This window comes from Sphaeramia orbicularis, chromosome 19, assembly GCF_902148855.1.
Source record: "Sphaeramia orbicularis chromosome 19, fSphaOr1.1, whole genome shotgun sequence".
NCBI classification, from domain to species: Eukaryota; Metazoa; Chordata; class Actinopteri; order Kurtiformes; family Apogonidae; genus Sphaeramia; species Sphaeramia orbicularis.
In genome coordinates this window covers 19,681,435-19,706,014 of record NC_043975.1, presented here as the reverse complement: position 1 = coordinate 19,706,014, position 24,580 = coordinate 19,681,435, and the positions used below count along the sequence as shown (strand labels likewise).

Here is a 24,580-nt window from a genome sequence, read left to right as displayed (position 1 = left end):
GGTGTAATTTTCCATTTCACACATTCATCTAAAGGGCCGGACTAAACCCTTTGACGGGCCGAATTTGGTCCCCAGGCCGCATGTTTGACACCTGTGCTCTAAACTGTCTGTTTACTGCTTTTCGGGAACATTATATATAAAGAGACAATTTTAAATATGACTTGAGGGAGGCCTGTGAGGTACAATGGTATAAATAAATAAATAAATAAACTAAAAGACATGTTTCTGCATTTGTATCAACTTGGGTCTCATTTGGCGACTCAAACAGCAAGTGTGAAATAAAAAGGAGCAATTACACCCTTGTCATCACCATAACCACTTTTCTCCGTCAGCGGCGTGCATTAGAGACCAGGCTGGATGACCTCACATTCCAAACATCAGCAGCAGATCTCTTCAGAGGCTCTCTACTGGGCTCCCAACAACTCCTTCAACACAATGTTAACCCACGAAGGGCGAGTCGGTGACTGAAGACGGCAGCGAAATACAACATGAAGCCCTGGAGAGACCCGGAATAAACAGGCCACGGGTATATGTGTGTGTGTGTGTGTGTGTATGTGTGTGTGTGTGTGAGGACTGGTGTGTCCTTTTGAGTCTTAGGTTACAGCTCTCACTCTTCTTCCAGTTGGATGCAATAAACACTTGTTTTATAATGATTTGAATATCAGCTCTCAGACTCTGAGGGGGATAAATGATTATCATTAATTAGAATAAATTTGCCTGTCAAGACTGCAATTATTTTGTTGCCACACAAATTGGTTATTCATATAATGGTGACGGTGGAATGCAGCAGCGTGAGTGACTCATGATTCTGTTGAACAATCAAAGCCACACAAGCTAATTGTTTTACTCGTTACAAATCTGAAATGGCAGTGTTCGTTGACGTGTGTGTGTGTGTGTGTGTGTGTGTGTGTGTTCAGGATTAAAGTGAATATGTGTAGGATGTGTTTGTGTAGAAAATGGTTAAGTGTGATTGTTCCCATTGAAAGATTAGGAAACTGACACATCTTTTTATAAAATTCACTCAATGAATGAGAGAAAAAAAAAAACACAATAGTGAAGCATGAATTATAACCTGTTTTCTAAATGGCTGAAAATTGTCGTTTTTCTTCCATCAAGGACTAGTTTGGTCTGAATGAAGCCATTCTCCATCATTGTTATCTTTTTGTACATTTTGTTGAACTCCACTTTCAGGTAGACAAAACCTGATATCTGTTGACCCACTAATCCTATCAATACATGTAAATAATTGGTGTAAAATACAGTTTGTCGTTTTTTTACGGTCATCAAATATGATCCATTTGGACATTTTATATATGTATATATGTATATATATATATATAAATATATATATAACATTTAAAGTAAATTTTCTGTGCAAAATATAAACTGAAAAGTGCTCTCTTTCAATGATAAGAAAAATAAATAAATGGGTCATTTATTAATAAATGAACATTTCATTAACAAAAACTAATTATGTACCTCAAATAAACTCATCTTGAAGAATATAAAATAGAAATATTCTTAAAATGTTACCAAAGCTTCAACAAGATGATTGACAATAAAACTATTGTATAAGAGTATTTATTGTGTTTTATATTTCAGGATTAATTCTCCTTTATTTTGTATTCAGTGCATGATGACTTATTTAATGTATAGTGTGTAAATTTCAAGTACCACCTGGGCTTCTTCCAAGTACCCCTGGGGGTACATGTACCCCACTTTGGGAACCCTTGCTTTAAAGGATGTGTCAGTTCAATCAAAGACAGAGGATGTATAACCTAAGTCTTTTTTGGCGATCAGATAGACGATTTGTAAGAAAAACCATGTCTGAGTTTAATAAACTACAGCAGGAGCAGGACTTTTAGGCATTAACACAACTTCAATCCCATTAGACATGAAATAAGACATGAAATCCTCAATCAAACTTGTGTTAAATAAAAAAAGTCTCACATCTCCGCATCATCTGTTGAGACATTATGACACACTGCGAGTAGAATTAATAGTTAATCACGAGTTTCGATGCATCCTCAGTGGTGTTTTATGACACAATAACAGAGAGATTCCGCAGCTGTTACACAAATTTAGGCGACGTCTATATGAAACGACGGCTCAGAGGTGAGGATGTCTCCAGTTATTAAAAGCCTGTTGCCTTGGCTCCCTTCTCCTTCGACTCTCCCACATCTCTGATAGAAAAGACGATTGTAGAGGAAAGAAAAAAAATCAAGGTGAGTAATTGAGAAAAGGGGAAGTGAAAGGAGGTGCCGGACTGAAGATGAGCCTCCATCTCTACAATGATAGGCTGTGTGTAACGGGATGGACCACCTCTTGATTAAGTTAAAAGCTTGCATGAGATTGTCTAGTATTACCTTCTGCATGACTACACGTCCTTGAATTATTGGTAAAAGTGTGTTTTCTGAGGTCACGGTGGCACAGGCATTAGGCAACTACAATCTAATCAGCTGATCCTTGATTAGAAGTAAACGTTTGTGTCAAATTGGAATTCCATCGAGCTGTTCCTGAGATATTGTTTTCAGAATAACTGGACGGACAGATCGCTGTCGCTCACATTGAGGCTTTTGTGTACGCTCACATTGAGGCTTTTGCAGATGTGCGATTATATCATGTTATTCTTTCAACAGTCGTGTAATATAAGACATTTCACTCTATTCACTTAATCCATAAACACCCAAACATCCACTGGTAACCAATAACACTTACTCATACAAAAAATGAAATACCTGTTGACCCACTAATCCTATCAATACATGTAAATAATTGGTGTAAAATACAGTTTGTCGTCTTTTTATGGTCATCAGATATGACCCATATAGACATTCAGAGGCTCCGTAGTTACCATGGAAACACTCTCATCTTCTACAACATTGATTCACCAGTAAAACCTATGGAGTTTAACAAAAGATACCAAACACACCAAACGTCTATTTTTTGGTAGGTAATTACTTATATTTTCGGGAAAATATATTTTGAAATGAGAAAAAATTTGTGGAAAAAAAAAATTGAGGAATTTTATGAGTGTGAATGTTTGGAAAGTGATAAAATTTTTCTGCCGTCATTCTGGGTTCATTTTATAAACTCTTATAAATAAACAATTTATTCCAAATACATTGATTTTTCACTATTATATTATTTATGTCATATTCTAAACACAGTGTTTAAAATTAATATATGCATATATCTTTGCAAAATACATTTGAACATAATGTTAATATTATTTGTATGTTGTAACTATTGTAAAAAAAATTAAAAAAAAAAACGAAATGTATATGATATTGATAATTGAAATAAAAAATGTTTAATTTGATATTTACTTTTGTCGTTCATCTGTGACATTACCATTTGTCAAAACTCTTGCTATTTAGGTATGATAAAATATTTTTTTCCTCTAACCAATTATTAGGTTGTAAAATAGAGGGTTTAAGGTACACACTGAATACATTTTAGGATGAAAATGTCACTTTTGAGAAGTTTATAATTCTTGCAAAAAAATAGACTTTTTTTTTACAGTTTGAGACCAACGCTTGTTCTGCTTCTGTTTCCAGTCTCAGAACTAAGTAAGTTGAGCCGTCAGTTATAACGCTGGTTCTTTCTTTGTATATTTACCAAATGTCCAATTCCATCACTTTTAATAAATAATTACTTTATTAAGTGTAATAGTTGAATCTGGATCACTTTTACTTTTTAAGTACATTTTAAAATGAGTACTTTTGTACTTTTACTTAAGTAGATTTTTCCCTGGATACTTCAACATTAGTACATTTTTCACCCCCGTATCTGTACTTATACTTAGTAAAAAAAAAAAAAAAAAAAAAAGTGAGTCCGTCATCCACCACTGGCTCTTGCACTAAACATGAAGAGTGAAACTGTCAAATATCAATCTAACAAACTGCACGGAAAATTAAGAAACCAACCGTCGTAACCCTGCGTTAATGAACAGATGTGACTATACCTCACAAATGTGGTTATTTCAAGTTAATAAGTTATTAATAAGTCTATTAATGAACAGAGAACAAGAAAAGAAAACCATTATAAGATCAAAGCCCCATAAACTCATTAAATTACTGTAATATCACCCAGTTTTAGAGCCTGCACTTAGAGGTGCCTTATAGGCTCCACTAATAATTTTAATTAACTAAAATAATTCAATTAAAGGCTTTCTTTCAGACACCGTCCTATGATTTTGCCATTGGCTACTGTGGCAAAAATATTAAATCACCATCATCCCCCTTTTATTTTTTATAATATCTGTCTTAAGATAATACGGCTCTGAAAAATTAAGAATCAAATTAATTCAAGGTACTTTTCCTGATTATAACCATTATCCTAAAAATATAAAATGCAATGCTTTACTTTTTATAGCATCGAGCAGCTAATGCTAAGTAAAAAATACTGATTTCCAACACGTTCTTAAACTTTCTGTTAAAGTAATGCTCAAAAATAACAATTTTATAATTTTAATTGGGATTTTGGAAGTAAAGCGGTATTTAGAAGTGACAAAAAACACCAAAACATCTCTGCAAACAGTAAAACCACCAGCCTCTCCCTATTGTGCACTGTTCAGTACAATACTATGATACTGTACTTTCAATTCTTAGAGGAAAAGCTTTGTCGACAAGGACTTTCTTTTGCAAAGACCTGAATGTGTGTGTGCACCGTGGAGACGTGTCTAATTAACACCAACACCTTCTGCGTTTCCATTTTCACCTCGATGTTTGAAAAGACGAGGGCTGACAAATGTACTTTACCTGCTAAAATGAAGTGACCTCTCTGTTGACCTGTGCACAAAAGCTGTGGTGTTTTATATTCTGACAATAGTGTGTATACTGTGTGTACTCTTAGCCATTTATGCTGTATTTTTTACAGACTGTACAGTGTAATTTTGATTTTGATAAGTTCTTGCTAAGTGTTAGTTATCCACAGCAGCTCATTAAATAAGTACCGGTATTGTCTCTAACAACGCCATTAAAGCTTATACTGGGTACGGTTACATGATGTTTTTTAAATCCGATTTATTTTCCAGAAGAAATTAATTCGGAACTAAAGTATTTTTTCTTCTGTTTACATGGAAATGTTAAACCCGAATAAAGGTTTACATGAGGTATTAATGAGGTAGATAAGTGAGCTAAAGGGTTTGCGCTGCAGTGCTCACGTTGCCTTGTTCTGGCAGCCGTTCTGTTAGCTTAGCTTAGCATAGTCACTGCATTTCCATGGTCACACGTAGCAATTTTTTTAAAGGTGATTTGTTGTCTTTTTTAAGCGATTTTGTGAAATCCGATTCTTCCTAATTATTTCTTTAGATCTGCGACTTACTGCACTCATACAATGGTGGGACTGTTGTGTTGACGGACGTCGGAAAATCTTTTTGTTGGAAGGGATGCATGCGCTAAATTAGCTTTGCTTTACCATTTTAGCTTTGCATTAGTTTTTATTTCCCCAGATTTTCTTACTGCAGTAAGTCACATCGCCATGATTTTAGCCTCAATTTGTGATCATATTGACCCCACCGGACTAAAGGAATGATTAGGGAGAACTGAATTTCACAAAATCACTCATAAAATACTACAAATCACCTATAAAAGCCTGGCTATGTCTGACCATAGGAATGAAGCGATTATGCTAAGCTAGGCTAAGCTAAGCTAACGGAAGGGCTGCGAGAACAAGGCAATTGGTGCACTGCAGTGCAAACTGATTTGCCCACTTATCGAACTCATTAGTGCATGACAAATGAATAAAAAACAAGCGGTGAACTCTTCCTTCAGGGTTTTCCAGGCTGGTAGATCCCATCAGAATAGCCCACTGGAACGGTTTGGTAAGACTAGACTGCATTACATATTCTTCCACCAGCGCAGAATGTGTGTGTCATCGTGACAGGACAAGACAACGAGCATGTGCAGAATGGCAGGAATAAAGTCCAAACGGAATAAAGGGTTTACATGTCCGAGGAATAATTTAGACCGGATTCAAAAGGGGATTAAACCAGTGACTTTAATTGGGTTTAAATTTAATCCAAACTTTTCTTTTTCAACTGGAATAAGGTGTTTACATGGGCATCTGAAATAGGATCTAACCTTTAATCAGATTAAACCAGGAATAAAAGTTGTCATGTAAACGCACGGATTGTGGGAAAAGGGAGCTTTTAACCCTTTCATGCATGAATTATGACAACCTTAGTTGAGATTTTTTCCCTGAGTGTTTTTATTCCTCTTCAGGCGAGAAAAACAAAACAAAAAAAAACAACTAGATTGAAATTTTTTTTATAAACCTATTTTTCATGGAGTTACAAAAATTCCCACTCAGCTGGACACCATGTGTTTAATTTTTGAGGCAAAGAACATAATTTTAAAACTCATCATCAGAAAGTGATATAGAGTGCGAAAACTATGAAAAAAAAACTTTTTTCACGCAGCTAATCTGATGTTTTCTCACATTTTAACATACTCTAATACTAGTTATTACTCACTTCGTGGAGATAACATGCAAAAAAAAAAAAAAAACACCATTTTGAGTAAGAAAAATGTTAATTACGGTCTAATAACAACTAGCAATTGATTTACACTAATATGTTACTGCAGATCAAGTTTATCAAGAAGAGCTAAGTTAGAGTAATAGTATGAACTGCAGTGTATGGGGTGATGCATAAGCATCCACTGTGTTGGCTGATATGCAACTAAAACAACTAAACCCATGAATATACAAGAGAACAGCTGTAGAATAGCTGTCCACTGTAGTGACCACTATGCACGAAAGGGTTAAAGTCATATATGCGTCCTAGCTCTTGTAAAATTGGTCAAATTAAAACAAAATGCTAATCTGCAGGAACAAATTCAGCCCAAAAATGTACTCGCCTCTCCGGAAAAGGCCTGTCCGTTCAGCAGGTGTTCGGAGCCCTGGCCGTCCTCGCTGCCGAAGTGTAGCCGGATTTCCTCCAGGCGATGGCTGTACGTCATGGGCCCGCCAGAGATGTTCACCAGATGCTCCTTATCCAATCGCAGAGAGACATGGCGGCCTGTGTTGTACATCGTCCCTCCCACCTAAAGAAAAGCAGATGCAGCAAGTTTAGTCAAGAGAAATCACCGAACAAGCATAGCAAGCACAGAACATACCTGCAAATGCCAACAGAAATGGGTTAGTACTTTATTTTTGCAATAGTGCATTATTAAACATTTTATACCCAGCGTTTCTTGCCCTTATAGCAGTGTTTTTCAACCTTGGGGTAAGGACCCCACGTGGGGTCGCCTGGAATTCAGTTGGGGTCACCTGAAGTTTCTAGTACTTGATAAAAATGAAGAAAAACTTACTAATAAAAAAATATATGGTGAGTTGAGAAAGACCATCCCAATAAATAAAAGACATGACAAACTCTGAAGCTGAAACTGAAGCACTGTGGTACTGTTTATCTGTCAAATGTTCATTGCGGTCAGTTTCAGATGCTGCAGCTCTTTCATAATTCATAGTTTGAGTTATTGTTTGTTCAGTTTTAATTGTCAGCCTTGTAAATCACTAGATCACAGGTGTCAAACATGCGGCCCGGGGGCCAAATCCGGCCCGCCAAAGGGTCCCTTGGGATGAATTTGTGAAATGCCAAAATTACACTGAAGATATTAAAAATTTTTCTGTTTGTAAATGTAAATATTTTCATGTATTTACACAAAAACAAAGTATAATTTTGCAAAAAATGTGAATAACCTGAACAAATATTCATTTATTTAAGATTCATTTATTTGCTTTTAATGTTTAGTTGTTTTATATTCATATACCTGCCTTTTGCACCTGCTTTTTATGTGTTTTTAATGTGTTTGGTTTCTGTTTTTACCTGCTGTATGTAAAGTGTCCTTGAGTTCTATGAAAAGCGCTATACAAATAAAATGTATTATTATTATTATTATTATTATTATTATTATTATTATTATTATGTGTTTATGCATTTGGCAGACGCTTTTTTCCAAAGCGACTTACAGGGGAAAACCAATCAAATCACTCAATCAACCAAATTTTATTTATATAGCGCCAGATCACAACAAAAAGTTATCTCATGACACTTTATATATAGAGTTGGTCAAAACCAGACTCTAAGCCAATTTACAGAAACCCAACAGAATTATTATTATTATTATTATTCTTATTAATAATAATAATAATAATAATAATAATAATAATAATAATAATAAATATGAACTTGAAATATTTTAAGAGAAGTAAGAACAATTTCAGCAATATTCTACCTGTTATTAAATGTTTTGTGTTTGTAGATCCACTGTGATCTGTAAGTTATAATGTACATGTGTAAATGATAAACTGAGGCAGAATATTGTTAAAATTACACTTATTTTTTTTTCAGTTTGTTCATGTTATTCACATCTTTTGAAAGGATAATTTGTAGCTGTAAATCTTTTCATAATGTAAATTTACTTTTTTCGCTCTAAAATATAGAGAAAAGTTTGGAGTTGACATTATTTATATATTATTTTATTATTATTTTACTGGTCCGGCCCACTGGAGATCAAATTGGGCTGAATGTGGCCCCTGAATTAAAATGAGCTTGACACCCCTGCACTAGATTGACTACTATTGCTAGTGCTTTTTAATTTAACTCCGTAAAAAATGTATAAAATCAACAGGGCAAAAAGCTAAATGCAACAATTTGGATGCTGGACAGTCAAGACTTGAACACTTAGAAGGACAAATAAAAAGAAAAAAAGTCACTCAATTGCATGGATCACTGAGAAAGTGTAATTAGCTTCCAGCAAAGCCACAGCCACATCATCTCATTACTTCTTAGACTTTGAGTTATTAATGGGGAATAACTAACAAGATCTAAGAAAATAATAAAACTCATTTTAAAAAAGACTCAGACAACTTCAAAAGTCTACTAGCTACTAGCAGAATGTTTTGAAGACAAGTTCTAGACGCACGTCTCCCTGTTGTTTCAGTTGACTTGACAGCAGTGAATCATAGATATGTTAAGTAAAAGCTTAAAACAAGAAGAAACGGGTTCCCTTGAAGTGTTGTTCTTTGGTTTGAGGACTGAGAAGATGCTGTCGTTTTGTCTGTTTGACAGTTCTGGAATTCAAGTTTTGTATCGTCAACATCTCTCAATTGACTGAAGCCGGAAAAAGTCCTGAGGGCATTATTTAATTAAGCGGCAATCCAAGCAAAAGTGAGAGAAAATGTTCTAAACTTCACTTCCGAGAGACATCGGTGAGAGTGGAAACAAAGGAAAGGTAAGAATGATGAAAACACGGGGCTTACAATCGATGCTTCGCGAGCTTTTAGAGGAAATGTGGCATTACAAAAGCTGTGAGTACCGATCCTTATCTGTAGCCATGTTTATTTATTTATAATCATGAGCCGTTTCAAAGTCGGGCGTTAATATTCACGGCACGACTTTCGGGTGGACTTCCATCGCTCTTATCTGTCTCTCCTCTTTCCCTTCCTCTCTCGTTGCCTTATTCCTTTTTTTTTTTTTTTTTTTACCGCTCGCTTCAAAATGATCACGCTCCTCCCTCCTCTAAATTCCCAGAGAAAGAAGTCTGCCCACACATTGTAAATATTTTATAGAAGCTCTGAAATTTCAATGATTTGAAAGGAGAAAGAAAGAGGACGAAGGAGCGATGCAGAGTGCAGATAAGTACGTGGAGTGGGAGGAGAGAGGTGTGCAAAAGGAGGAAAAGGTGGAGGAGTGGAACCAGCGAAGGGGAGTCTTTTAGCTTTCCTGGCAGAGACATGGGGGTGAGGTGAGACCAAACCCCTGCAAAGGCCACAGAAATCATGTCCCCCTTAAGAAATCCTTTGGCTATTATTCATGAGACACCACTGGCTAAGAGTACCGTGGACTCTCCAAAAACTTTAGAAATGAAAAACGTCTAGGAAGTTGGTCATGAAATATACTTTGAGATAAGACGGAATCAAAGTTAACACTATTCAGTACGTGTAGATCCTTAAGCTTCCTTTCATCTCAGTCAGTGCTTGTCTGTGTAGTGTCTGACCAAACTAAGGTGAGGATAGAAAAGTATTTAACATCTACAGACTTCAACACAAACTACACTAAAAAAACAATAACAACAAAACACTTCCTGAGTGTACGGCAGCGTATTAGGGCCACATAAGGAAAAAAAAAAATGCTTGTCACTACGAGAATAAAGTCGTTATTTAAGAAGAATAAAGTCGTTATTTAACAAGAATAGCGTCGTTATTTAATGAGAATAAAGTCGTTATGTTTTGAGAATAAAGTCATAATATAATGAGAAGTTGTACCTACTCATCGATGTAGAACTTGGAGCATTTAGTGCAGTTCTCCTTTCGTTTGGGGGTTCAGCACAAAGGCCAAATACTGAGTCTATCCTCCATTAACGCATTAGTCGAAGGACTTTGAAGACAGTTTGCACACATTTACGTTTGTTGTAAGAACTGAAATGATTTGTGGTAAATTTCCTCATCTGTGGAGGAGAAACTGCTGAGGTGTTCATCTGCAGGGCTATCAATGGAAACACCAGAGAACTAAACAGAGAAGGTTTGTGTTTCTGAACAAATTGTGGGGACGCTACTGTGAGTTTTGGAGTCCAACAGAAGGGAAAGTTGCTGCTTCGCTTGTTGTCTTCGCTGTAAAACTGGAAACTGCCGAATTTTCAAAATATTACGAGTTTAATCTCATAAAAGTACAACTTTATTCTCGTTAAATAATGACTTTATTCTCGTTAATTAACAACTTTATTCTTGTTAAATAATGAGTTTTTTTTAAAACTATGACTTTTTTCTCATTAAATAACGACTTTATTCTCGTTAATTAACAACTTTATTCTCATTAAATAACGACTTTATTCACGTACTAACAAGCGTTTTTTTTTTTTCATATGTGGCCCTAACACGCCGTCATATGAGTGTGCTTATATTTATGTTGGAATTTGTTTTGGGCATTTATTGACAGTAGCTTCATTCCTCCAAGGTTACATTCAGACTGCAGGCAAATGTGGCCCAAATCCGATTTTTTGACCCATATGTGACCTGTATCCATTCTACTAAAGAACAGCACGAATCCGATTTTTTCAAATCCGACCCAGGCCACTTTCATATGTGGTCCTAAATCTGATATATATCAGAAATTTTGCAACGTGACTTCAGTTTGAAGAGCCAGTTTGCATTTATCTTCCATTTACATCACTGAAATGTGACAAACATTGCAATTCTGCGTCCCACGTAGGGATGGGAATCGAGAACCAGTTCTTTGTGAGAACTGGATCCCAGTAGCTCGATTCCTTGGAATCGTTTGCCTGCCTGCTTAACGATTCTGCTTATCGATTCCGCCTTCGTTGCGCATACATTGCAAACATTGTACGAGTCATATTTTAATGCAAATCTAGAGTAATAAAAACCGCTAACAACAAGTTAGCTACATCTCTAATGCTCATTAAAAATAAAGGTTTCTACGGTGAGTATTGGTTCCACTTAATCGTTCAATGTTTTAAAAAAAAAATATATATATCCTTTTCTATAACCTTTTCTAGAAGAGTTCCATGCACTGCAGATTAATTTTTGGTACAATTGCAAGATTAATGCAAAGTCGATAACAGATTAGGACTAGTACTTGTTTGGTTTGTGTCTTTCCCTTTTATAACGCACTTTAAGTCTTACTATTATTAATATAGCATCTAATAAATGCAATTATTAATGGTACTGTTGCTTTAACCCTGATGTCTACACTGTAAAAAAAATTCTGTTGTTTTTATGGAAAAAAACTGGCAGCTGTGGTTTCCAGAACAATACTGTAAAAAACACATCCAACTGTAAACACATTTGTGGAGTAACATGTAGATTTAACACTGGATTTAAATGGTAAATGGACTGCACTTATTTAGCACATTTTCTCCACCTTCATGGTGTCCAAAGCACTTTCCAAATCCACCAGGTCCAACTGGGAGCAATTTAGGGTTCAGTGTCTTCCAAGGACACTTTGACATATGGACAGTCAGAGCCAGGATTCGAACCACCAACCCTTTGGTTATTGGACGAGCCGCTCTACCAACTCCACCAACCCATTAATTTACAAATTTAAAATGTTACATTGTTAAATGTTTACTTTTTTATAACTTATATATATATATATATATATATATATATATATATATATATATATATATATATATATATATACATTATATATATTTGTATAAAAGCTAATATGCCGTTATTTCAACATTATGGTCTTTGCAATTTAAACGGCACCACATTGTTTTTCAATTTACAGTTTTATTTTCTAAAAACAATAGAAATATGCCATTTCTACATACAAATCTGGTTTTGTTCACATACTCTTCCTGTAAAAACTACCGCTATATTTGATTCAATCATTAACACAAAAATCTTTCCAAATAAACAACTTTGCATTGTATTGTCACTTCCAGTTTTTTTACGTTGCAATTTTGCAACTTTTTGGTGTTAATTCTACAGTAATTTTTTACAGTGTAAGTACAAAATAAAAGTTCTTTGGCTTGGCTTTAAATACTTGCTCTCATTCAAGAAGAAGCTTATATATGTATGTTATTATGTTTTAATTAGAAGAGGCCAAAAAGTGTCCAAAAGTATGTGGACATCCGCCAATTCTTCCAAACTGTTTCACACCAGTGCCTCATATAGTAAACACTACAACAGCTACACAAGATGATGTTTTTTTTTTCTTTCTTTGCAGACATTATCTGTTGTTCAGGCTGATTGTTTGTGTCAGGGTAAGTGGCTAGAGGCTGGATGGGATGCGCGGGTTAGTGAAGTGTGGTTGGAATGATACAGGCGAGGAGAGTAATCGTGTTTGTCTTTATCGTGAAACCAAGATATGATGCGAGCGCAGAGAAAGCGTGTACAGTGAAAAAGCATCTCTGTTCTAATTGGTAATTCTTTCATCTCCTGGGATCGATAATCCCCGGCTAGTGAAGGGAGACTCACAATGACAAAACACAAGAGAGCATCTTTTGGAAACTAATACTGAAATAAAGAGAACAGAAGACTTAGAGGCAACGCAGCTTCAGATACATATGCAAATTATCGACTGTAAATTGTTCTTTCAAAGGCAAAAGCTATGTCTGGAAAAACAATGAAAACATAAAAAATCATTGAGTTTTCCGTTAAACTGTGAATCCTTTGAGACGGGGTTGAAAGAGATCACATTAAGCTACAATTCAGCCAGCTGGTGGGAGCCAGACTTGAGGAATAAATGAAGACAATACCCACACACTGGAAAAAAACTTGCTTACTTCATTTGTCATGTTTCTGCTGCAACAATTACCAGACAAAGTCAATGCGGTGGAAAGGTTGCAAACAAAGCAAAGGCACTATATTCCAATCTGCTTTCTCATTATTCTTTGGAGTCCCGACACTTCTGCGAGTAGTGAAGTAATTATTACAAGCGGGTTGTGGAGTTCATATTTTTATTCTCTCTACTGAATGCATTTCAGAAAATTGCTGCTTTTGTGCTCTATTCATAAAAAAGGAAACGCAGCCTGTCAGAAAAAAGAGCAGTACCGAGCACAGCCGCATAACAATCATCAACACTCCATACTGTCCGACTCAGCACAAGCCTCAACATGATCCTAATATAACAATTATACCGTCTAGGCTTTAGGACTAATGACTCAAAATCACATTAGGAAATATTTAGCTGTACTTCATTGTTTGGTCAATATGTCATTCCAGTGCAGTAGGAAATGTTTGGTTAGACACAACAACAACTTGGCTGGATCCAGGGAAAGTTCATGATTTAGGTTTACTATGTATAGATGAGCTTGGTCAGGGGTGTCAAACATGCAGCCCAGGGGCCAAAGGGTCCAGTTTGGCCCCTGGGATGTTTTTGCCAAGTGCAAAAATTCCACAGTCTTAAATTGAATTAAGCAAAAAAAAATAAAAAATTAGCTTGAATTAAGGAAAAAATTCATGAATTAAGCCCCCCCCCCAAAAAAATCTTCAATTAAGTAAAAAAAAAAAAAAAAATCTTCAATTAAACAAAAAAAATCTCAAATTTAGCCAAAAATCTTGAATTAAGCCAATAAAAATCTTCAGTTAAGTAAAAAAAACCAAACTTGAATCAAGCAAAAAAAAAAAAAAAATCTTCAATTAAGTAAAAAAAAAACTTGAATTAAGCCAAAAAAAAATCTTCAATTAAGTAAAAAAAATCTTCAATTAAGCCAAAAAAAAAAAAAAAAAAAAAATCTTCAATTAAGCCAAAAAAAAAAAAAAAAAAAAAATCTTGAATCAAGCCAAAAAAAAAAATCTTCAATTAAGTAAAAAAAATCTTGAATTAAGCAAAAAAAAAAAAAAAAAAATCTTCAATTAAGTTAAAAAAAAATCTTGAATTAAACCCCCAAAAAATTATTCAATTAAGTAAAAGAAATCTTGAATTAAGCCAAAAAAATCTTCAATCAAGTAAAAAAAAATCTTGAATTAAGCAAAAAAAAAAAAAAAGTCTTCAATTCAGTTAAAAAAAAAAACTTGAATTAAGCCAAAAAAATCCTCAAGCAAGTAACAAAAATCTTGAATTAAGCCAAAAAAAATCTCCAGTTAAGTAAAAAAAATCTTGAATGAAGACAAAAAAAAAAAAATCTTCAATTAAGTAAAAAAAATCTTGAATTACGCTTACATTACATTTTTTTCTTTGTTTTAGTGCAAAAATTAACATTAAACGATGAAAATATTTACATTTCCAAACTATCCTGTAACACTAAAATGTGAATAACCTGAACAAATATGAACAACCTGAAATGTCAAAAGAAAATTCAGCCCAATTTTAATAATTTTTCTGCCTGTTCCTCAGTGTTTAGTGTCTTTGTTGATCTGATCCATAATGCACATGTAGAAATGAGAAGTTTAGGAATTGTTAAAATTGCACTAAATTTTCTTATGTTTTTTAATTTAAATTTCAGTTTTTCAGGTTTTTTTTTTTTTTTTGGTTTTTTTTTCCGGATAGTTTATAAAAGTAAGTATTTTCATAATTTTATGTTTTTTTTTCTTTTTACACTTAAACAAAGACAAAAATTTGGAGTTGTCATTATTTATATGTTATTCTGTTATTATTTTACTGGTCCGGCCCACTTCAAATCAAATTTAGCTGAATATGACCCCTGAACTAACATGAGTTTGACACCCCTGGTATAAGGGTTGGTTTGTACAGTCTGCATCTTTTTTTATTTTTCACATCATATGTTGTATTATGATGTAACACCCACCTCCCAGTTCCTCAGACCATGTTGTTGGGTGTGTAGGACCTTTAATGAGGTAACATTATGTTTAATTGTTGACTCCATTTGCTCAGCGGGATCAATAAGTACAGAGAAGTGAGGGTATGTTCCTCAGTAAGTCAATATAATTAAGTTGATTGAAGATGGAAGTGGGAGCGGTACATGCTAACACTGGCTCCGGTAATGATTTTAATAACTCCAGCCCCGACACTTATCTAAAGCCTTTGCTCGAACGTTGCTCAGACTCACTTCACCGTCTGTGGGTGAAACACCGCAAAAATACCACAACTATGTGTTCGTGTCTTCTGGCGTACGCTTCAAGTGCATCAAACACATCAAAATGATAGCGAGCGGTGCCAACAGGACTGGATTCAGAAGGAAACTGAAATCAAGCAAACGACAATGTTCACCTCGACGGCTGACACAACACGCCATGTACATACACTGATACAGTTCCAATAAATGCGCTGGGTTGTTTTGATGCGCAGTTCCAAGATGAGATCAGAGACATGGGTAGTATAGGCTGCCCTGCTCGCCTGTGTACGTATGTGAATAATGAGCCAGGCTTCCTGCATTCATTAGTGTGTATTACTAAGTCCACTCCATCACTGCGGTATCTCACATCATGTGTGTTTCCTCTAACCCAGGGGCGTCAAAGTCATTTTAGTTCAGGGGGCACATTCACCCCAAAATGATCTCAAGTGGGCCGGACTAGTAAAATAATAACAGCGATAAAAGGAAAATTACATTATGATAACACTGGTCAACAACAAATTTATTGTTTAAGTTTTTTGAGCTGATTTAGGATAATTTTGGTGTGCTGAATCCAAAAATCACATTAATTTTGCTCAGTCAGGTCAACTTTCTGAACCATGTTACATATTGGCTTTTTAACATTTTTGCTTACATTTATGGGTATTTTCACATCATATGATACAAAATTCTTTCATATTTCTTGCAATAAACAAGTTCTGAAGATTTTACTTGGGCCAATTTATGATTAATGGTTTTTTTTAACCCTTTCATGCATGAATTATGAGAACCTTAGTCAAGATTTTTTTGTTCAGTGTTTAGCCATGAAAAAAACAATGTGATTGAGGTTTGTTTTTTTGTTTTTTTTCTATGGAGTTACAAAAATATCTATGCATTTAATTTTTTAAGTAAAGAAACATGTGTTTAAAACCCAATATCAGAAAGTGATATGAAAACAATGAAATAAAAACATTTTTAATGCTGCTAATCTGATGTCTTCTCACATTTTAACATATTCTAATGCTAGTAATTACTCACTTCATGGAGATAATATGCAAAAAAAAACCTTCTTTGTCTAACAAATAATTTATTTACACTCAAACATGTTAGTGCAGATCAGGTTTATCAAGAATAGTAAAGTTACAGTAATGATCTGGATTACAGTGTATGGGATGGTGTATAAGCGTCCACTGTGTTGGCTGATATGGAACTAAAACAACAAAACTCATTAATATACAAGAGAACAGCTGGAGAAGAACTGTCCACTGGAGTGGACAGTGCATGAAAGGGTTAATATTACAGGTGAATGAAATGGCTTTGACTAGAAGATCTTGCAAAAATAAGCCTGACGTATTCTGCTACATCTGCGGTGAATACACCATTGTACCTAACAGGAATCAAGTCACAAGTTTCATAAAGTGTGCTTACCAATCTTATTTTGGTATTACTTATTATATTTTGTGAGAAGATCAAATTTTTCAAAATCAAATTAGCAAAAAAAAAAAAAACCTGACCTGATTGAGAAAAACAGATGTCATTTTTGGATTTAGCGGTGCAAAATGGTCCTAATTCAGTTGAAAAAACCTAGACAACTTGCAAAAAACATTTTTTTCTAACCCAGTGTAATGTTTACATCTACAACATTTCCTTAAAAATCTGAATAACATGAACAACTTGAAATGTCTTAAGAAAAACAAGTGCAATTTTAACAATATTCTGCCTCAGTTTATCATTTAGGCATGTGTGTTACAACTTATTTAACAATTACAAATACACAAAACATATAGTACCAGGTATAATATTGGTAAAATTGCTCTCTTAAGACATTTCAGGTTGTTCATATTTATTCAGGTTATTCACATTTTTTGTAAAAGGATAGTTTGTTAATGTAAACATTTTCATGTAATTTTACTTTTTTCTCTCTCACTACAACAAAGATAAAATCTGCAGTTGTCATTATTTATAGGTTATTATGATACGATTTCACTGATCTGACCCAATTAAGATCTAACAAGTGCAATTTTAACCATATTCTGCCTCAGTTTATCACTTACGCTAGTGTGTTACAACTTACATTGCAATTACAAATACACAAAACATATAGTACTAGGTGTAATATTGGTGCATTTACTTCTCTCAAGACATTTCAGGTTGTTCCAATTTGTTCAGGTTATTCACATTTTTTTTTGTAAAAGGATAGTTTGTTAATGTAAACATTTTTATGTAATTTTACTTTTTTTTCACTAAAACAAAGATAAAATCTGCATTAGTCATTATTTATAGGTTATTATGATACACTGTAAGACTGAATAAGTTGAGTTTACTTAAAAAATTTGAGTAATGAGTAATGAAAACTTGAGTGTATTAAACTTAAATGCTTGATTTGAATGGAACTGCTATTTGAAATACAACACACTAAATGCCAAGTTAATTTAACTTAAAAAATTCAATTGCGTCATGAAATTATTCAGCTTAATATATTGTAGCATGGATGGAAGTTAGGTAGGAAGTCAGTTTAGTGTATTTGCCAGCACAGGAAGTGCTTTTAATTTGGCGAGGCATAAATATTTATAATATTAAATATTAACACAATCACAGATGAACAGTAAATCCATTGTTCGTCCTATGGCTCTCACCCATGGTTTATCATTTATACATCACAATTTACAGATCACAGTAGATCTACAAATACACAAAACATTTAATAACAGGCAGAATATTTTGTAAAATTAGACATATTACTCTTAAGACATTTCAGGATGTTCGTATTTGTTCAGGTTATTCACATTTTTTTTTATAAAAGGCTAGTCTGTAAATGTAAACATTTTTGTGTAATTTTACTTTGTTTAAACTAAAACAAAGAGAAAATTTGTAGTTTTCATTATTTATAAGTTATTATGAGAGTATTTTACTGGTCTGACCCACTTTAGATTGAATTGACCTAAAATTATTTTGACATCCTTGATTGTTAATATCTTCAGTGTAATTTTTGCATTTCACAAATTAATTCCAGGGGCCAGACTGGACCCACTGGCCCCCGGATTTGGCCCCCGGGCCCGTTGAGCCGCATTATGTAATAAATTCCCATTATGTAATAAAAGTTCAAAATGTAATAAGAATGTCATGTCATCTTGTAATAAAGCCGCATTATGTAATAAACTGACACATTTTGTAATAAACTACATCAACGCATTATGTAGTACATTTTTTCACAATATGTAGTAAGTTATTTCAATTTGAGAAATTTATTACAAAATGCACTTGACACATTTTTATTAAAAAAAATTTAATAACATGGTTCATTATGTAATAACAATCCAAATTAATATAATTTCAGAGCAATTTAGAAGAAATTAGTCACAGGAGCTTCAGGTAATGTAATCAAAACTTTAACCACACAGTTTAAAGATTAATTTAGCACATTACATTTTCCTGAAAATAAAAATGTGTCAAGTGCATTTTGTAATAAATATCTCAAATTGTAATAACTTACTACATAATGCGAAAAAATTTACTACAAATGAGGTAGTTTGTTACAAAATGCGTCAGTTTATTACATAATGAGGCTTTATTACAAGATGACGTGACATTCTTATTACATTTTGAACTTTTATTACATAATGGGAATTTATTACATAATGCGACTCAACAGGGCCGCATGTTTGACACCTATGCTCTAACCTCTCTAATACACCTAATTTTGCTCAAGCAGCCTTAGCTTGCTTTTAATTTGTTAAGGGAAGCTTCCAGGGGTGATGGAGCTGAAAAGGACAATTGCACCGTGTGCTGGTCCTCCCTTAAGAGATAGCAATGATTGCAATACATTAGAGGTAATAGCTTCATGAACATAAACAAGTCATAAAGGAGATGGTTGACTGTCTAGGGCAGGCATAGTGGTAGTGCTGGGCAGGTACGGTAATAGAAAACATCAGTAGCATGCTGGTAATGAGAAAACCAAAGGATCATTATCATTATCTAAACATACAGATCAATAGAGTAAATTACACCTTGTTACAAGAAGACGTCTTTACGAACTACTGCATGCGTTCAGTTATTTTGCTGCGGTATTTTCCACACTTATAGGGCGTGTTTTTAATAGAAGAGCCGGCATTAAGTAATGAAAAAAAGGTTTTAGCTAAAGGAACATTTCACAGCTAAGCAAAAAAAAAAAAAAAAGAAGTTTTAATATGTCAGAGTACAGTGTGTGCCACCGTGCAAGAGAAAATTGTTAAGAAGTGGAAGTGGTGCTACGTGAATATATTAGACGGTGACTATGAGGTGGACACGTGCTTTAGCAACCATCAGATGGAGTTTAATATCTTCTCCAAAAGCCTGCAGCTGTAAGCACTGAATCATGGCGAAAGTGTAATGTATTTGATTAAAATACAAGATGACTGGTGCTCTTTCATTAAGGTGCGCAGATATGGAGAGTAAATGGAATAGATAGAGATAGGAGTGATGTATCTACTGAATGCAGAGGGCAAGAGGGAAAGACAGCTAGAGAGAAGAAAAGCAGAAACAAGGGAATTAAATAGAAGCAGGACTGTGTGGGTTTGCAGAACGCTGAATATACACATATGAGTAATGAAGAGAAATTTAACACATCTGAAGCATTTGAGAGGAAATTTCAAACGACCATGTTGCCTCATAACACTGTAAGCCCGGACTTTGTATTTACTAAAATGCTTTAATTACAATGGACTTAAATGATTTAAGTTTTGTTACATTACTATAAAATGTTAAGTGTATTCTATTCATTTGTAGATATAGTCGAAAATACGAAAAAGTTGAAGTTGAACGGATTTAAATCACTAAGTTTTAGTCATGACCACAGCTTTTTATCGCCGCATTGCATTGTGGGTATTGTGTATGTTGTTGAAAATGTGTTATTTTTATGTGCAGGGGTTCAGCGAGGTTGTGGTGTTAGTGTTAATTTTAACTTATTGTGTGTATAGCAATGTTTATTGGCCTTTTTTGTGTTTGCTTTTGTATTTTTGTAGAGCTGCACCATGAGTAAGAGGCAGAGGACGAATAATGGATTTCCTGTTCATCTGTAATTGTACTTACATTTATAATTACGCATTTGGTAGAAGCTTTTTTCTAAAGCGACTTACAGGGGAAAACCAAAAATTAAAGAACTAAATAAAAAATAAAATAAAATACAAGAAGAGATTAAAGACATTAAGCAGCTGTCGTACAGAAGATTAAAAAGCAAAATCATAGACTAAAAATACAAGAATAGATTAAGAAGACATAAAAACAGCTGTACAATTCAAAACAGTGAAATAAAAATACCAAGTAAAACAACAGAATAACCATAATTATACATTTAAAATGGAATGTTTGAAAGTACTTGGTCGATATAATCTTTATACCTTACAAATTAAAAGTATTTCCTCTACTGTCAAATTACATTGAGCTAACTTCCTGCTTAACTTCCATCCATGCTGCAATATATTAAGTTGAATAATTATACAAAGCAATTTATATTGCAAAAGATTTCAATTTAAATCAACTTGGAATTGAGCGCAATATGAACTGGTGATATTAAGTCTAATGATTATACAAAGCAATTGACATTGCAACAAATTTTAAGTTAAATTAACCCTTTCATGCATGAATTATGAGAAGCTTAGTCAATATTTTTTTCTTGAGTGATTTTATTCCTCTTTAAGCATGTGGAAAAAAATATAATTGAGATTTTTTTTAATGAACCTATTTTTCATGGATAAGGCTAATGGCGTTCATTTTGTCTTCTGTTTATGTAATTATACTTTTCTTTTTTCTTTTGTTCAGACAAGGTATAGTGTTTAGATGTTACCTGCTTGACAGGCAACATCTAAACAAACTGTCAAGAAGGTAACATCTAAAAACTATACCTTGTCTGAACAAAAGAAAATAGAAAAGTATTTTTCATGGAGTTACAAAAATTTCCACTCAGATCAACACCATACGTTTAATTTTTGAAGCAAAGAAACGTGTTTAAAAAATATCATCAGAAAGTGATATACTATGTGAAAATCATGCAATAAAAACATTTTTAATGCTGCTAATCTGATGTTTTCTCACATTTTAACATACTCTAATACACAGGTGTCAAACATGAGGCCCAGGGGCCAAATCTGGCCCGCCAAAGGTTCTATTCTGGCCCGCGGGATGAAAGTGCAAAAATGAACCTAAACACTCCAGGTTGTCCAAATCATTGTGGTTCAGGTTCCACATACAGACCAATGTGATCTCCAGTAAAAATAACAACACAATAACCCATAAATAATGACAACTACCAATTTTCTTTATGAAAAATTATGTGGAAAAAATTTAAGTGAAAAAAATAACATTACACTGTGGAAATATTTACATTTACAAGCTATTCTTTTACAATAAAACGCAAATAAATACATAAATAAAAACAAAGACGAACAACCCGAAACATGCAATTTTAACAATATTCTGCCTGTTACTAAATGTTTTGTGCATTTATAGCTCCACTGTGATCTGTAGTTGTGTTAATTAGAGACATAATATTGTAGAAATTGTTCAAATTTTAGTTCCAAGCTCCAAAATTTAACAACATTCTGCCTGTTACCAAATGTTTATGTAACATTGTGTGTAATGTACATGTATAAATAATAAGTCCGGGCATAATATTAAAATTGCACTAATTTTTCAAATGAAATTTCTGTTTTTTCAGGTTATTCACATCTTTTTTTGTAAAATGTATATATTTTCATAATTTAATTGGGCGTTTTTGTACTAAAACAAAATGAAAAACTTGGATTTGTCATTATTTACAGGTTATTAAGTCATTATTTTACTGGTCTGGCCCGCTTCAGATCAAATTGGGCTAAATATGGCCCCTGAACCAAAATGAGTTTGACACCCCTGCTCTAATACTAGTTATTACTCACTTCATAGAGATAATATGCAAAAAAAAACACAACTTTTTGTTTAAGGAAACTGTTAATTACCACCTAACAGTTAGTAATTGATTTCCACTAAAACATGTTACTGCAGATCAGGTTTATCAAGAACAGAAAAGTTACAGTAATGGTATGGATTACAGTGTATGGGATGGTGCATAAGTGTCCACTGTGTTGGCTGATATGGAAGTAAAACAACAAAACCCATGAATTTGTAAGAGAACAGCTGTAGAATAACTGTCCACTGTAGTGACCACTATGCATAAAAGGGTTAACTTGGCATTTAAGTGTGTTGTACTTAAAATAGCAATTCCATTCAAGTCAAGCTTTTAAGTTTAATACACTCAAGTTTTCATTACCTCATTACTTACATTTTTTAAGGCAACTGATTTTCTCAAATTTTTTAAGCAAACTCAACTTATCCAGTCTTAAAGTGAATAGAAACGACACCATAACTTAATTAACCCTTTCATGCATACTGGTCACTACAGTGGACAGATATTCCACAGCTGTTCTCTTATATATTCATGGGTTTTTTTTGTTTTAGTTCCATATCAGCCAACACAGTGGACACTTATGCATCATCCCAAATACTGCAATTCATACAATTATTGTAACGTTGCTGCTCATGATAAACCTGATCTGCAGTAACATGTTTTAGTGTAAATCAGTTGCTAATTGTTACTTGACTGTAATTAACAATTTTCTGAAACAAAGTTTTTTTTTTTTGCATATCCTCCTGAGACCCAGCAATGCATTTTGTCCTCTGTAGGGGACAAAAGTTTGACAGTTTTACTTAAAAAAGGCTGTGCATTAAAAAAGGACATTCCTTTAAAAAAATCAATCAATAAATAAAAATGATTTTAAAAACGTATCTGAAAAAACGGTTTCATTATGCAGTTTCCAATCAAGACAATTTTTTAATGTAAAAAAGCTAAAACTGTCAAATTCTTGGGTTTCAGGAGGATATTAGCTCCATGAAATGAGTAATAACTAATAGTAGAGTATGATAAAATGTGAGAAAACGTTAGCGATTTAGCAATTAGCAGCATTAAAAATGTTTTTATTTCATAGTTTTCACACAGTATATCACTTTCTGATGATGAGTTTTAAATACATGTTTCTTTGCTTCAAAAATTAAACGCATGGACATTTTTGTGACTCCACGAAAAATAGGTTCATAAAAAAAAAAAAAAATTCATTTGCATTGTTTTTTTCATGCCTAAAGAGGAATAAAAACACTCAAGAAATAAATATTGACTAAGGTTCTCATAATTCATGCATGAAAGGGTTAATAACTCCTCTACAATGTCTGTTCAGTGCTAAAATGCTAAATGCTAAAGATGCAAGGGTAGGCTTGTAAGGAACTAGTTTGGAGTATGACTGGAATGTGCCAAGTCGAACAGCCTGCCATCATCCAGAGCAGTGAGACAACATGATGTGTACAAATGGGGATAAGAAAGAGTTTGAGAGAGTCTCAATCCTCTGTGCTTTGGCACCTGTGAAAATAAGTCTGGGTATGAAATTGGTGTGCTTGTTGTGCTGTTTCAGAGTATTGCTGGATGGAGCCCTGCCAGTTCAGAAGCTGGAAAGGTGTAGTTGTTGGAAGGTGTTCAGTAATCGGAAACTACACATTATTCAAAGCGCATTGGCCCGTTGTCCATCTCAATCTGGCTCGTAACATGTTAAAGGAAAACTACACAACAACAATGAAGGTAGTGTTATGTTCAAGTTAGTACTATTATTTCACTCAATTCCAAAAGAAGACCCTGTCGACAACGAAATAGAACGAAAACAGACCTTAACCCGTAAAGACTCAAACAGCCACCGGCGACCAAAAGCATCTACTGATCTAAAATGTGTAATAACTTCTGATCCATTAATCCTATACATTGAAATAATTGGTGTGAAATTCAGTTTTTCATCCTTTCATGGTCATCAGATATGACCCACTTGGACGTTCAGAGGCTCCATACAACCCATGGAATTTGATCAACGACAGTGGATGGACACACTTGTTAATGATATGTTTACTGAAAAAGTCACTTCTTCAGTTTTGTCTATTTCTGATATAATAACCCCCAACTTTAATCTGAGCTTTAACTAACATCATGATCAGTGAATTAAATAATGGAAAATACCTGATTTTCACTGAAAAAAATGCAAAACAAG

The 24,580-nt window shown here is 33.9% G+C and overlaps 1 protein-coding gene across 1 annotated transcript in view; it reads right to left on the bottom strand.

Moving 5' to 3' along the window:
* Window positions 1-24,580, bottom strand: part of ca10a (carbonic anhydrase Xa) — a 563,638-nt gene that overhangs the window by 59,474 nt on the left and 479,584 nt on the right. The window contains exon 4 of the mRNA XM_030121906.1: window positions 6,864-7,049. Within this exon, the coding sequence (XP_029977766.1) occupies window positions 6,864-7,049 (186 nt within the window). The remainder of the gene's footprint in view (window positions 1-6,863; window positions 7,050-24,580) is intronic.